Source organism: Staurois parvus, unplaced genomic scaffold, assembly GCF_062004578.1.
Source record: "Staurois parvus isolate SC_StPar_1 unplaced genomic scaffold, SC_StPar_1.0 ptg001158l, whole genome shotgun sequence".
In the NCBI taxonomy this organism is placed as follows: Eukaryota; Metazoa; Chordata; class Amphibia; order Anura; family Ranidae; genus Staurois; species Staurois parvus.
This window is the reverse complement of record NW_028318954.1, coordinates 3922605-3938126: the sequence shown is the minus strand read 5'-3', so window position 1 is coordinate 3938126 and position 15522 is coordinate 3922605. Positions and strand designations below refer to the sequence as shown.

The window sequence follows — 15522 nt, the reverse complement described above, 5'->3', positions numbered from 1 at the left end:
TAGAACATTACAGTGGTAAAGGATAATTTCAGTTTTTGTAACATGTTACACTCATATTCAGGGTGTAACATGTTACAGATGCACCAGCCTCCGCACCCCTGATCCTACATTTTGACAGCGAGTGGGGGATCTTCTTCCTGTGCTTGGTATCACAATCTAAAAAAAAAAAACACATCTGGCTGTGTTATTCATTCACAGTGTTTTGTAAATGTGACAATTACAAGTACCAACAGCCTTTGTGGCCATTGGCTTGTAGTTCTTAAAGAACTACCACAGTGCTGTTGAGCACTCTAGGTAGTTCGGTGAGCTTTCTGTCAGAGGGTAACTGCCTACCTGTATTGTAGATATGGGCAGACAGCTACACAGACAGTCTGCAGGACTGTGGCACTGCACCCATGATCTGCTGATCATGGGTGAAATGCTTTACAGGTTCCTAACAACAACAAAAAATAATAAATGCATATTTTGTACCTGCAAAAATGTGCATTTATTTTTTTTTGTAAAGGTGAACTTATTCTTTAAGAGGATGTTTGCATGCTAATCATGTCACTTCAAGCAACACCTGATGCTTGAAAACTTTAATTCTGGCATCTAAGATGCCAGAACTGACCAGACACTGTATACTACCTAAAAAGGCTTTTAAGAGGAGCTAGATATCAATAAAAAAAAAAAAAAAATACTGAATAAAAGTGATTATTTAAAAGGGAAAAATTGCACACTGCTATTTCACTATAGCAACCTTGCATTGCATTCATATAAATTATTTGCTCAATTTTCCAATTGATAGCTATCTCTGCTCAGTCCTGCCTCTCATGTTGCATGCATCTTAGGCTGCGATTTTTGACATACGCATTACTGCCTTGAAAATACATTACAGCCTTATTAAAATACTTCGCCATACCCGATATTTTATAAAAGTGCAGCATATTAGAATTTTATTTTGGCACTGTTGAGTTTGTACGTTCTTAGGCTAGTTTCACAGGTCGCATGCCCTCTGGTTCGCAGTGCAGGAACAATTTCAGTGTGATAGGATTAATGGCATTCGCTACACCTCCTGCATTTTTCTGTGCGAGTGGTTGTGGCTGTGGGAACAGGTGCTAAGAAATCGCAACAGGAACCACCCGCACAGATGTGAATTTAGCCTAACAGATTTTCATGAAACATTTAGTACTATACACAAATTAGGTCCCTAAAAGTATTCAAAAAGCTCTTACTTATGTAGTAAAACCTCATATGAGTACAGCCATATGGCTCTGATGTATACCTGTGCATAATATTGGTGGGTATGTGTAGGTTTCTTGTGTGTGCAAATTATTGGGAAGGGAGGTGGTGGAGGAGTGGGGTATAGTGGTTGTTTTTGTATTATTTAAAACTAGTTTGTTATGTTCAATAATTTTTTTTCTTTAGACTTGAACTTGTCTTTTTTCAACCATTTATTGACATGACATATTACATACATCACATAGCCATCTAAAATAGGGTACAGCTATGATGTAATATATCCTGGGCAATGAAGAGGTTATAGATACAACAAAACGTCTCCTGCTTTCTTCATAGTAAAAGAAAAGAATAATATTAGCCAAAACTTTGAGATCTTGTAGATAAGGGTCATTGTGTCTGAAGATGCTTGGCTTACCTCCAGAAGCTGTCCTGCGCTTGGCCTTGTTTCAGGATGCTTATCAAGGGCTTTTTTCAGGAAGTCCCGGAACTCCAGAGACCTTCCAATGACACAAATAGTTTGTGATGTCATTAGATACAATATGACAGAAAACATGACCACAGCTTGAAGCATTCTTCTTTTACTTACTCATTTCCCTAAGCAAACTACCAAACTAACAGAAACCAAAGATTCAGGGTACATATTTTCAAACAATAAGATTGTCTAATTATATACAGAAAAATGTAAAGATAACCCAAACACATATTGGGTTTATTCAAAAGAGCAATACGCAACAGCAGAAACTCAGCACAACCAATCAGAAATCATCTTTCAATTATTTAACCATTTGCCGCCCGGCCTATAGCCGTTTGGCGGCTGCAAAAATGCTAGCTTTCCGGGGTGTACGCCATTTGTCGTCCTCCCGCACATGCGCGGTTGCAGAGCCGCGCAGCGGCGCGATCTGTCACCGGCCGAGTACCTCGGATACGGCCGATGACAGATCTGAGTACAGGCCCCTGTTGCTGGTACCATGTGACCTGCTGTGACCAATCACAGCAGGTCACATGACAGTTGTATACAATGGATGGCTTCCTTTCATGCCATCCATTGTATACTAGTGTCTAGCTGTGAATGGTCACAGCAGGTCACATGCACATGTCATGGGATTAGCTGTGGCCAAATCTGAATGAATCGATATCATTCAGGTAAATGCTTGCTTATAGCAAAGTAATTCTTTGCTATAAGCAAATTGTGTAAAAAAAAAAATACTGATCACTTCTCCAAAGTAGTACAATGTTACTATGGTAACATTGTACTACTTTGGTCATAGTAAAAAATGAAAAAAAAAAATCTTAAAAAAATAATTAAAAAAATTAAAAAAATAATTAAAAAAAAAAAAAATAAAAAAAAAAATATATATATATATTTTCATACTGTCACCAGTCAGTGTCCCTGTCCACCACCATGCCAGTTATATGATGATGCTGTACTGCACTGGTGACAGTATGTAAAAAAAAAAAAAAGTGAAAATAGCTGTGCTCTTTGTGTCTATGCTCACACACAGAGGTGGCTCAGGATTTAGCCCGCTTGCTATGTGCTATGGAGGCACTCATGGTGGGGGGGGGGGGGGGTTGTGCCAGGAACGCTAGCAGGGGACCTGAGAAGAGGAGGATCAGGGCTGCTCTGTGCAAAACCATTATACAGAGCAAATCCAATCAGTGATCACATGAATAGTAGTAAGCAAGATGTCACTTGCTGACATCATTGCTTACTACTAGTGAAATTTGTGAATGATCAGAGGTCACATGGTACAAAGCTATTCACAACAGCCTTGTACCATGTGACAAGCTATGACCAATCACAGCTCTCACAGTATTTCTCAATGGCTGCAAGAATGCAGCCAGAGAGAAGGAGAAATTATTACTTTTACAGCCTTTACGGCTGTGTTTAAAAATAAAACAAAAAACATCATCACCCCCCCAAGTAGCACAGTGTCACTATGGTGACACTGTACTGCTAGGGTGTCAGTATGTTAAAAAAACACAATAATAATATAAAAAAAAATATAAATTAAAAAAACATTTTTAAAAATTATAATTTTTGGTTATAAACTAATTTGGGTTATTTTTTTTTTTACTAAAAAGATAGCTGAATACATGTTGGCCAAGATATATGAAGACAGATTATTTATTTGCAAAATTGTATAAGAAAAAAACACTTTATTTTCAAAATGTTTGGACTTTTTCATTTATATAGCTAAAAAATACAAATCCCAGTGGTGAATAAATACCACCAAAATAAAGTTTTATCTGTCTAAAAAAAACGCAAAGAAATTCATATGGGTACAGTGTTGCATGACCGCACAATTGTCATTCAAAGTCTGATAGCACTGAAAGCTGAAAATTGGCCTGGACAGGAAGGGGGTGAAAGTGACAGGACTTGAAGTGGTTAAGGGAAACTGAAGTATGTTGGCTGCATTTTGCCTATTATCATTCCTCTGCACCACCTTGTCAAATAAGCTCAATTATGTTCTAAGTCCTCAAACTCCTAATTCTTATTTTGAGTTCCCTCTCCTCCTGCCTTCCAAACACTCCATAACAACACTTGCATGTGTGTTTTGATCATCAACAACCACTAATATAAAGCAGATTCGCTCAGCTTCTACAAACCAGTATGTTCAGAGGAAAAATATTTTTGGAATTTCTAGCAATACATCCTGTTATGAACTGGACTATGTTATGAATACCTTTCCACCATGCCATAAAACAGAGCTCAGAATCATTACCACTTTGAAGGGGCAGCAAGCGTGGGTGGCTCGGACTTGGCGATTTTCAAGAGGACACGCATGGGATTCAGTTCATGGTGTGGGGGTTCAATTTGAGCCATTTCAATCAGCGTTATTCCTAAAGACCAGGTATCTGCTTTGTAATCGTACGGAGCATCCTTCATAGTCTCACACATCACCACCTCAGGAGCCATCCTGCAAACAGAAGTTCAGGCAGACAGAAGTTGACATCAATTATTTGCCATTGTTTTTGTTTTTTATTAAACTCTTTATCTATCTGGCTGCTGCGTGAACAAAGAGGCTTTGGCATAGGATATAACTAGGCAAATAAAAAGCATATTGATGAAAAACATTCTCCTCACATCTGGATATCAACAGGCCACATTATATAACACAACAACAAGCCGTGGCATTTACAATTTTTAGAATAAACCAGCCATCTCTTCCAGTACTAGGGACTGATGCTGAAAACACCAATGGGATCCGAATTTATTTTAATCTGTATCATATGCACCTTGTACAGGAAAGAACAGTAATATAATTCAGCAGCTGGAGGATTGCGAATGCTCAATTCCAGTACTTTTCTCATACATGGTGACAATGACCTAAAGATATGCTAAGATATACTATTTCCAGTAACACCAGTATAAAAAGAATTGCTATGGTAAAACATTATGTTAGCTAAAATATACCAAACATGACACAGGGATCCTTGGTTTCTCTGCTTTTGACTACGTTTGTGTGCTGACAGGGATTTGAATTTTAAAGCGGCACTCCAGGCACATTTGTTAATTCTGAACTCTGTGGAAATAAAAAAAACAAACAAAAAAAAAAAACCCTTGCGGTGGGACTCCCCTTTCACTTCAAGGGTTACAAGGGTTAATTTTTGCTTAGGGTACCATTGAAAACCACTTTACTTGCCTTATCTTGCAGGCTTTACTTACTCCACGAGACCAGTCCCCAGCACTTCGATGCTCTGTCAGTCAGTCTCACTCAAACGTTATCAGATACAATGCAGGACCAGCAATCCTGCACTGTAAATGAGGATGCGGAGGGCCTGTCCAAAACCAAGAGCATTGCAGGGAAGAGAAGTGCGCTTGCTGCCGAGGAGGTGAGGGATAGGGTAAGCCAGGGGTGCTCACCCTTTTGAAGAGGGCCACTGATTTGGTAACTGGTCGTGGACCACAATGAAACAAAATGGTTCAGAATTTCCCATTTTTTAAATTTTGAATAGCATAATCAGCATTTCCTCCTGCAGCTGATGAATACTGGCAGGAGGGAGAGGAGGAAAAGCCAGCTTTCAGCAGTTGCAGGAGGAAATGAAAACTGATAAATTCCTGTATATGCTGCCCCTGCCGCCCCTCCTGTCCAAACGTAAAATAGAATGTGACAGGGAGGCCACATAGGCCCCCTGGAGCATGGGGCAGGGGTCACCAGTGTGACCCCTGACACTATACCAATGGTTTGGGGTGTGCGGTAAAAACATGTCTACTATGGGGTTTTACCTCCCCCAAAACTTCAAATGTAAACAAGCCCTTACTGTCCTGAGTTTCCTATAGGGCTGCATTGATGTGATGCTGTTTACCCGCACCACAGTTAGCTGCACTTTACCTGTGGGTTAGTTGTGCTTTACCATAGACTTCAATTATATCTTGCGGGTGTGGAAAGTGCACCAAAACTCCTGTATTGAGATTATAATAGAAGTGTGCTTCCCTGGTTTGAGGTCAAGGGCCACATCAGAGGGCTGCAAGGGTTACATGTGGCCTGCAGGCCACATGTTCAGCAACCTTGGGGAAAGTAAACGTGCATTTTACTGGTATTGTAGAAGTAAACAAGCATTCACTTGCAGTGTGCGGGAGTGTCACTGAAGGGGGAGATTTCTCAATTTCCCCAGAGTTATCTGATCTTATTTAACTTACTCACAGTGTAGTAAAGGGGACTCCAGAGTTTCCTAATTTAGCTTTACAAATCCGTGGGTCACTGCACTGATTGCTGGGCAAAGGTTATAATAAGGGTTCACTGTCCATTGAGCAGGATGGAACAGCGGTGGGAAATTGCAAAATTAAAATTACAAAACATATATATCACATGCCTTGATGTGCAATGTGTCAACGGGGTAAATAAAAAAACAAAACAAACAAAAAAAGTTCATTTAAATGTGTCTCAGCTGTAGGTTTGCTTTGAGCTACGCCTAAAGTAAATGAGGTAGTGAATACCCTCCCCCTATAGGTCCTGTTTCTTCTCCTATAACTGTTGAGACCTTCTTTTATCAGTGTGTACCAATTACTTGAGGTTAATGGTTAGCTGGAGTGAGTTAGTCGTTATGTTTTTTGTTTATGTCAAGTGAGCAGGCGAGTGCCCAGAGGCTCTGTTTTGTACCACCTTTTATTACTAAAATGGAATAAAAAGAATTAAAAAAAAGTAAACGAGACAGAAAAAGGTTTGTTGGAACGCCAATGCAACAAATACCATTAAAGGCGAAGTTCACCTTTGGGAACATGTTACATGTTCCACCAATTTTTAGGGTGGAACATGCAATATGTTCCACCAATTTTTAGGGTGAAACATGTAACATGTTCCCAGCACTGCAGCCGATGTCTGATCCCCCCTCTCCCTGTGACAGCAGTATGACCGAAGTTCCCTGTACTAGCTGTCACTTTTTGAAATGAGCGTGGCCGTGCTGGGCTCCGCCCACATGGCTGCAACATTCATTCACAGAGTTCTGTGAATGCATTAACTACAAGTATCGACGTCCTTTGCGGATGTCGGCTTGTAGTTTCTCAATGAACTACCATGTTGCTGTGGAGTGCTGTTGTAGTTCATTGAGTTCCTGTCAGTGTTAAAATGTCTGCTTATAGAAGATACGAGCACACAGATTAAACTGACAGTCTGCTGGAGACCTGCATGGCACCAGGCATCTGATAATTGCTGGTCCAATGCTTTATAGGCTCCAAAAAAAAAAAAAAATTTGACCTGCAAACAAATGTGCATTTATTATTTTTCAAAAGTGAACTTATCCTTTAAAACTACAAATGTATTCTAAAGAGCATTTACGTAAACATACTATTAAAGGACAAAACCAGTATACCAGGAAAAACTGCTAAAAATATATAGCAGTGATCCACATTCTAGTGTGGAAATTCACCACAAATTAGGAAGTAGATCCACAGTGCAGTTCCTAGTAACCTCTTTGTAAAGAAAAAGTATAGCTTATAAAACAAAAAATAGCACTTACATCACTCTTTAGATTTAAGTGATTCAGTACAGCAGCCCTAATCATCATTCCTAGAAGGACGTGACTATAGCGGATGTCTATGGGCAGAAACAATTTTCCAGTATTAAAACTAAAAATGCAAACCTGGCATTCATATAAATGTGCAGATCAACAGTATCTAGCTTAGTGAGCATGCACATCTAAAGGGATGCCATGTCTTCTTTGATAAAATCCCATTTGCATACAGCCCATGTCCTCAAGGAACCTTCTTCACATTTGCATCCCAGATAACCTGCATATGAGTGTCTAGCAGTTTCCCAGTTTGTTCCTCATCACCATTTTGCTTGCCCTCCGCAGAGCTAGTTCACCACATTCATCTGTTTCACATGAGGAACTCATTACAGTAGATACAGATCACCTAACAGAAACGCATAAGCAGAGAAACAAGGGAAAGCAGACAGCAGTACAATACACCCTCCACTGAGATCATGTGTGTATAAATCCTTTCTGTAAAGTAATATTATCAGGAGACACTCCATTCTTCTACAATGTTTTAACTCATCCATTCTTTTAGTAACTGAATTCAAAGTGAACATCTTGCCAAGTGTGCACCTGGCTTACAAGGAAGATATCAACTTCAAATATTCTCTTTAAATGGAAATGCACTTTAGAACCTACATATCCCATGAAAACATTTCCCACACTTTATAAAGACATTTACTTTCTTACCAGTATGGAGTTCCAATGAAGGAATCCCTTCTCTGTAGAGTCTTCACATTTTTTGCAGAAACACCAAAGTCAGCTGCAAAGAAACAGACAGAATTAAACTTCCACTTAAAACATACATAATATCTGTCATTTTGGGGAAATATGCATATATTGATGTGAAATGAATGACATGATTGTAAGAAAATGAAATTCTAAATAAAAGTTAATTAATGGCTGTATTTCTCCTTTAAGGTGGCTCTCATAGGGAAACACTGAATTTCATGTCATCCGACTTGGGGTCTCTCAAGTTGGGGCCTATGTGCGAGCTGGTTCACATACTATATATGCGGATTGGATGCGGTTTGAACTGCATCCAATCTGCATGGCATGTGAAATAACATTGCTTCCTATGGTGCCTGTTCACATATGTCCAGTGTATTGGCAGTGTGAATTCAGTGGGGATTGAAAAAGAGTCCTGTACAATTTCTGAGAAGTGCATTCCAGTTCAAGTGCAGATTACAGACCATTGACTTTTATGGGAACCGTTTCTAAACTGCACATGTCATCAGTTGTGAACAGGATAAAATCCTGTACTGAACCTGATCTAAACTTGTCCTTAACCTGATGGAAACCTGACCTGAACTACTGTGTCAAATAGCTGTGAAGCCTGAGCTTCAATCTGCACTGCACATGTGTGAATCCACACTAAAAGGTGTTTGCATTATCAGATTTTGATGTGTGTGTGGTGAATAGGGCCGTGGACAAGGGGGAACCACCGGTCCTCCTGTATAGGGCCCAGGACAAAAGGGGGGCTCAGGCAGCTGGGTTAATCAAATGTGGGTGGGGAGGGTGATCGGCATGGAGGGGGAGCAATTAGTGGGACTGATACCTTGTGCAGCTCTCTTTGCAGCAGATGAAAGTTGGCTTCTTCTCTTCTCCCTCCTGCTGGCTTTCAATTGCTGCAGAGAGCCATACAGGAGATTGGTTCCAGTAATTGCCCCACTTCCACACCCACCACCCTCCTTGTACACCATACATTTCCCCTGCTTCCCCTCCCCCGCAGTGCTGGCTTTCCTCTTCTCCTTCGCACCGACAGCTGCAAACACACAATAGGATCCTTCTAGATGAAGTGTGGGGGAAGGGTCCAGTAAATATGTTACATTTACCAGCCCCTTCCTTTCCTGAAATAACACAATGGGCGATCTGTACCGATCACTCACTGTGGTTACGCATAGCTGAAGCATAGTAAACTGTGTTTTGCCTTTTTTTGGGGGGGAGGGGGCGTCAGGTTAGCTGCATGGTTTCTAACAGCAGCCCAGTTCCATTACATTAACCTTTGGCTCAGGAGCTATAGGATGTTTGAACTTGTCTTACAACATGTCTGCATGTCTGAGGGGGTTCTGTTTAGTGAAAGTGCCCACCTAAAGACCAGATGTTTTCAAACATTTGCTTCGTTCTTCAACGTTTTATTAGTTCAGATGTCTTGAACTGTAAAACCTCAGCAAGATTTGAAGTCTTTAGAACCTGCACTGTCATCTCTGCTGCGGTCATTAGGTGTGCATTATGATACAAGCAGCCCAACAGCAAAACAGCATAGGATCTACAGTGGACAGGTCTGAAACAATTCCAACAATTGTAGACCAGAGGGTCAACAACAAACTAATCAAGGTCAGCGGTTTTGAAGGATATATTGTAAACAAAAATCCTGCACACCCATATACAAATGAAGCTGCAAGTGCAAATGAAGCTCCGCTCTCTGGACACTTCCTGAGGATGCCGATGCCAAAACGTGCCAAGGAGGGACTATGTCTGCCACTTTTGGCAACGTAGTGACGTCACTTTCGGAACCAATATGTGGGCTTTGGAATGCACCCCGTTTTTCCGGAGAGTGGAGCTGCGTTGTTGGTATTGTGCTTCAGGCTGTATGTATTTGTGCTGAGATATTGGGCACTTCCTAATGCAAGTAAAAATTTTTTATAGTACATATACGTTTTGCCTCAAGAAATATTGCACTATGAGAGCATTTATTTCTTTTTGGTGCAAGAAATACCGGCATGATGGTGAAAGACCATTAAAGTGGAAAGTCATTTGACATGTAGCTATGAAGAGATCTAGAAACCTCTTTCTGGTTTCTGAGCCCAGGATTGTGAAAAATAATTTGCATTACCATGGCTTGCTTTTGGTTCTAAGTATCTAATCACACGGATCCTCAGAGAACAGAAACAAAATAGGTATTTTTTAATTTTATTCTGCACAAATGAATGATAAACTTTCTGCATTTTCATTTGGATTTCTGAACCTTTTATGTAAACCTTATTGTACCACAGAACATAGAGATTACTTATGCAACCAGATAATTTGAAGAGGCTTATAAGGCCTTTGGTTTTGGCCAGGCTAAACCTAGTACTTACACTGTTCTACTTTGCCATGACCATGCAGTAATACAGACACACACACCAGAGTTATAAAATGCCACAATGAATACTCTATTACAGTCATGAATTGACGCAAAAGTACAACAAAACTGCAAGAAAAATACGACAACACAGCTAATGATGACCTAAGAAACACAAAGGTATTACCTGGGTCATCTTACCTCATTATTTATGCTACACCACTAAAACTGAACTGATATGACTGAAAGCCGAAATATTACTGTGGAAAAAAGGAAAGCAGGGATAAAGTCATTGTCTTTCTTACAATGTACTGCTTTTTTAAAGTCCAACTCCGTTCAGAAAAAATATCCCTTGCAGTGGGTCTCTACCTGCACTGCTAGGGTTAATAGCTCATTTTGTCCAGAGGAGAGGAGAAATAGTCTGATCCTCCAATCCCCCGGCAGGCGCATTTCCCACATGATCCGGAAGTAGACTGTCCCTCAGCACCCTTGATTCCAGAGCAGGGATATGGATCCTCCTCTGGTCTTGATGATAAATGCATAATTAACCCTTGCAGCATAGACACAGCCCCACTGCATGGGATACTTTTTTATTTGCTCTGAGTTGGGCTTTAATGTCTGACTGGTTACATATCATGACTCGGGGTAACCAGCTTAAGATATATCATTTGTACTGGCCAAGTTGCAAACACCCTCCTGCCTAAAAAACAAAAAGGAAGGTCTAAAGGAAGGGCTAAAACTAAATAAGGAAAGTTGTGTATAATATACTAGAATAACCGAGCATCATGGGTTTTGGGGAACCTCGAGAGTTCTAACAATAATCGTAGGATATGAGCAGGTACCTGGAGATGCCTGCTGTATGGACATGGGGTCACTTTGCAACATGAAGGGAGCTTAAAATTCACGAATATTTCAGATGAAAAACTGTACTATTATTTTAATGTAGTTATTGCAGGCAATGCAAGTTGTAAAACTTGATATCAGAATGCCGTTTTGTTTCACTAAGTCCTTTTTATTCTGTTATAACAAAGTATATCCTAATCGCACACCGAATTGGAATTCACCATGCTGTATTCCTTTTGGTACAGGTGCTATAGGGACCAACATCTGGCATTGTTGAGATCTTCTACACAATATATTGTTATGCAGCCTTTCTTTTATTGACTTTTTATAGCACATGCCTGGATGAAGGAGTTCTGTGTGAGACTGAAAAAGTGCATGCTTTGCTGGGTGATCTTCTGATGCAATGAAAAAAAGAAAAAAAATCTCTTTTCTCCTGTAAAATCCCCCTTTTCATTTTATTTCTCCCAGCTCACATATTTTTTGTTGCTAGTGCTTTTCAAATGTAAGAATTTAAATGTATATCCTGCTATGTTATTCTGTGCCTTAAAAAAATACTGACCTAGACAACTTCTCTCAAACAGCTCCATTCGGGCAATTTTAAAATGTTTTCACTCAGAAGTTTCAAATGTTATTACATCGGTGTGCTTTGAACGAATCTACAAGATTCACTCAATGACCAGACAGCTTGCAAGAATAGAAAAGTCTCAAAGAAACCTACTCATTACAACATAGGATATCAGTGAAACAAGTTTCTTTGTTAACATTGCTGTATCTGTAGGTAAATACTAAAGTGGCATAGAAAGACGGTGCATACAGTAAACAAGAAAAAGTAAACAAGAAAACACACTGGTTGGAATTTTGCCAAAAGTGGAGCACAATCCCATTTAGCAGAATTCGTGTACATATGTACTGTAGAAAGATGGGGACACAGGTGGCCCTGTGCTTCCACTACATCACACAGCAATACTGGTCTGTACCGTTTTCATGGAAAGAGCACAGAATAGACTTTGACAGCTTTACTGCAGACCACAGAGAAAGGAAGAGTTCCTCAGCTTTGCAAATGAGGTTGAAATTCAAGGAAATGTCACTTTGTAATAAAGTTTTCTAGAGCTTTTTTTTTTTTTTTTTTTTACCCTTTTTAATCCTTTGTTATATCTTAGTGGTGATTTTCCTTTACATTCTGTCAGTTGAAACCACTAACAGCAGAACAGGAAAAGGGTGGAAATCTCTCAAATGGATTCCCGGATAGCAGTAAAAACTCCAATGGGATTCTAACCCTTCCCCACACTACCAAAAACATTTTGGCTGAACATACAGTTCAGGGAGGGAGGGAGGAACTGGTACAGTAATTATTATACATATAGAACTCACTGTGCTTGGGCTAGATAACACTAATAAAAAAAGCTGTCAGCACTAAAAGCTCACCAAAATATATAAAAGAATAAGTGCAGCATTATAAACCTTAAAACATTAAATTAATATTAAATGTAAAAGAATGTGCAAATAAAATGTTCAAATAAATCAATCACTTAAATTTCCAAGTGCCAGTGATCTAAAAATCAACAAATGGAAATTACATAAACAACTCGTACACTTCCTTATTATCTCACGCCCAGACTACTGCAACTCCCTTCTCACCGGCCTACCCCAACACAGGCTATCCCTGCTCCAGTCTATCCTAAACTCAGCGGCTAGACTCATCCACCTCACCAACCACTCCGCATCTACCATCCCCCTCTGCCAATCCCTCCACTGGCTCCCGATTGCCCAACGCATTAAATTCAAAATTACTAACACTGACATACAAAGCTGTTCATAATGCTGCCCCAAATTACCTCACTGCCCTGATACCCAAATACCACCCTACCCGTGCTCTTCGCTCCTCACATGACCTCCTACTCTCTAGCTCCCTAGTCTCCTCCTCCCATGCCCCACTGCAGGACTTCTCCAGGACTTCCCCCATCCTCTGGAACTGCCTACCCCAATCCATCAGACTGTCACTTACCCTCCTCACCTTTAGGCACACCCTGAAAACCTATCTCTTCAGGGAAGCCTACCCCACCCTCACCTAACAGCCATTCTCCTCCACTCCTCCTACCACTCCATCCCCCACAGCCACTTCCTCTTGTACCTCTACCCCCTCCCTCCTAGATTGTAAGCTCGAAAGAGCAGGGCCCTCGAATCCCTTGTGTATTATATTGTTACTGTATTGTCTCATGTTCTGTCCCCCCACTTTAATGTACAGCACTGAGCAAACCTTTTGGCGCTATATAAACACTGTATAATAATAATAATAAAGTGTATCGGATAAAATCCATAAGAACTTATGAAGAAAACTAATAATCTCTCATCAACCTGCAAGTCTCCTCTGCTGAGCCAGTAAGGGGTATGCAGCCACCACTTCCAATCGTAAGACATAAGAGGCACTCTTATAGTGTAAAAATGTAATGCCAATTTTATAAGAAAAAATTGCACGCTCACAGTAAATACATAGCAATCAGGCTTCAAAGCATGTATCGTAATGTGGTATCCCTATGGGCTAGCAGTTCAGACCCAGCTATCAATCAACTCAGCATGCGTGATGACGTCACTCTTATAGGCTCCCACCCTATGCATTTCGTCACAAATGATGTTGTCAGGGTGATGGGCTAAGCCTTTTTGGTACAGTAATTGAACAAGGAGATCCAGTCTTGGCATGTCACCAGACTCTTTACCGAGAGCTACACTGTACAGTCAGGCCAGTGAAAGACTGCCACATAAGGAATCCATCCAGGGCTTCACTCCTGGTCTCACTGATACTTAAGAGAACTGTACCTCACCACAGATATACACTTATATGAGGTGCAATGTAGCTAGTTAGCTTTCTACAGGTTTTTATGTTTTACAACTTGGAGTTTACTCTGCGAACTGTGATGGGAAACCCTGCATACCATTTTGGTCTTTTAGATATATAGCGTAGCAACAAATTTAAGATAGGTTGACTATTATTTAGGTCTGTAAATATGGAAAAAAAAAGTATTGCTGAAACTGTGGATAACAGGAACAATGCATTTAAAATGTCTGCAATTTATCAGAAATATCAGCTTTGTCAAACACTCACATGACATGGGTGATAAAACTTTGAATACATGGCATACGTTAGTCTTAAAAGACTTCTGCACACATTTTGATCCAACATACTCCTGAGAGACACAAATCTTTTGTTTGGACTGCTAGCAGGTGCTAGATTTGAAGTCAGCTAGGAAAAGATCAAACAAATGTACTCCGTTTCAGGATTTTACTGCCAGGTTAAGATCAATACACTAAATGTCCCTATAGATGGAAGCTGTTTCATTAATCTTCTTAATGCTTTAAAACATTAGTTGCCTTTTTCTCCGATGAAGTTTATTTGAGAGTCACAATTTAATGAGCTGTGAGTTTTACCTTGACAGGCTCAATTTTTGCTTTCTCCACCCAAAGTGGAGCGATGAGGCATGTTTCTATTTGTTCAATTGGGAGGAACTGCAGACTGGAAGAATTACAAGACTTAACTCAATCACTTTATATTGAATTTGTGCCCCCACAGTGTAAAGCAACAGGTTGACTTTACGTAGACCTGGATGCATATACATACCTTTCTTTCCCTACATAATTCCATTCAACCATCTGATATAAAACAGAAAGCCCCGTGTAAATTACAAGTCTCCAGAGTCTAATCTCACACAAGGCTATGGATTTTCCTGCACTGATTGGCCCAGCATTGTCACATGCATGTGTGATGTCAAAACAAGGACTCTTCTATCCGCCCACCCCATGGTTTTATTCTTCACAGAATGCGGAGTTCGGCTGCTATCACATTAGCACATTAGCACATTGCACATGCAAGGTGAAGCAAGTTCCGTTCTCATAGCCAAGTGCTTGTTTGTAAAATGGCTACACATCCAACATTCAAATGTCCTGCCATCTAGGCAGGATGGAGAATGAAAGGTCATGGTAGAAGAAGCTTAAAAAATAAGATTTTTTTTTTTTTTTAAATGACAGCATTTTAATGTACATATAAAGTTGTAATGCATATGGACTTTAAAAAAAAGTCATTAAAGTGAACACTAACTCAATGGATAAGCACCCAAACTGATTTTAGATGTTTATTTTATTAATTTTGTATCATAATAAAAGCAACGGTTTTTCAAATTTTAATTGTTCGTGCAATCTATCAAAGTAGCACCTGAAAAGTCTCAGAGCTCATATGCTCCTGTTGCAAACTGAAGTTTGATCTGGAATTTCTTTTATAGGTCAACTCAGGACATTTAGCCTACTGCCTTTGGCATCACATGTATATGTGGCATTTTGGAGGCAGGCCTTCTGAGACTCCAAACATTTACCGTTAGATTTTGCGCTGGAAACACCCTCCATAGTGCACTCCCATGGAGACGAGAGCT

At 40.0% G+C, this 15522-nt stretch overlaps 1 protein-coding gene across 1 annotated transcript in view; it reads right to left on the bottom strand.

Annotated features, from left to right (window-relative positions):
• The window catches only part of STK10 (serine/threonine kinase 10), a 198625-nt gene that overhangs the window by 44982 nt on the left and 138121 nt on the right, over nucleotides 1-15522 (bottom strand). The window contains exons 5-7 of the mRNA XM_089659470.1: nucleotides 7888-7960; nucleotides 3945-4139; nucleotides 1637-1718 (exon numbers count right to left, since the gene is read on the bottom strand). Of these exons, the coding sequence (XP_089515596.1) occupies nucleotides 1637-1718; nucleotides 3945-4139; nucleotides 7888-7960 (350 nt within the window). The remainder of the gene's footprint in view (nucleotides 1-1636; nucleotides 1719-3944; nucleotides 4140-7887; nucleotides 7961-15522) is intronic.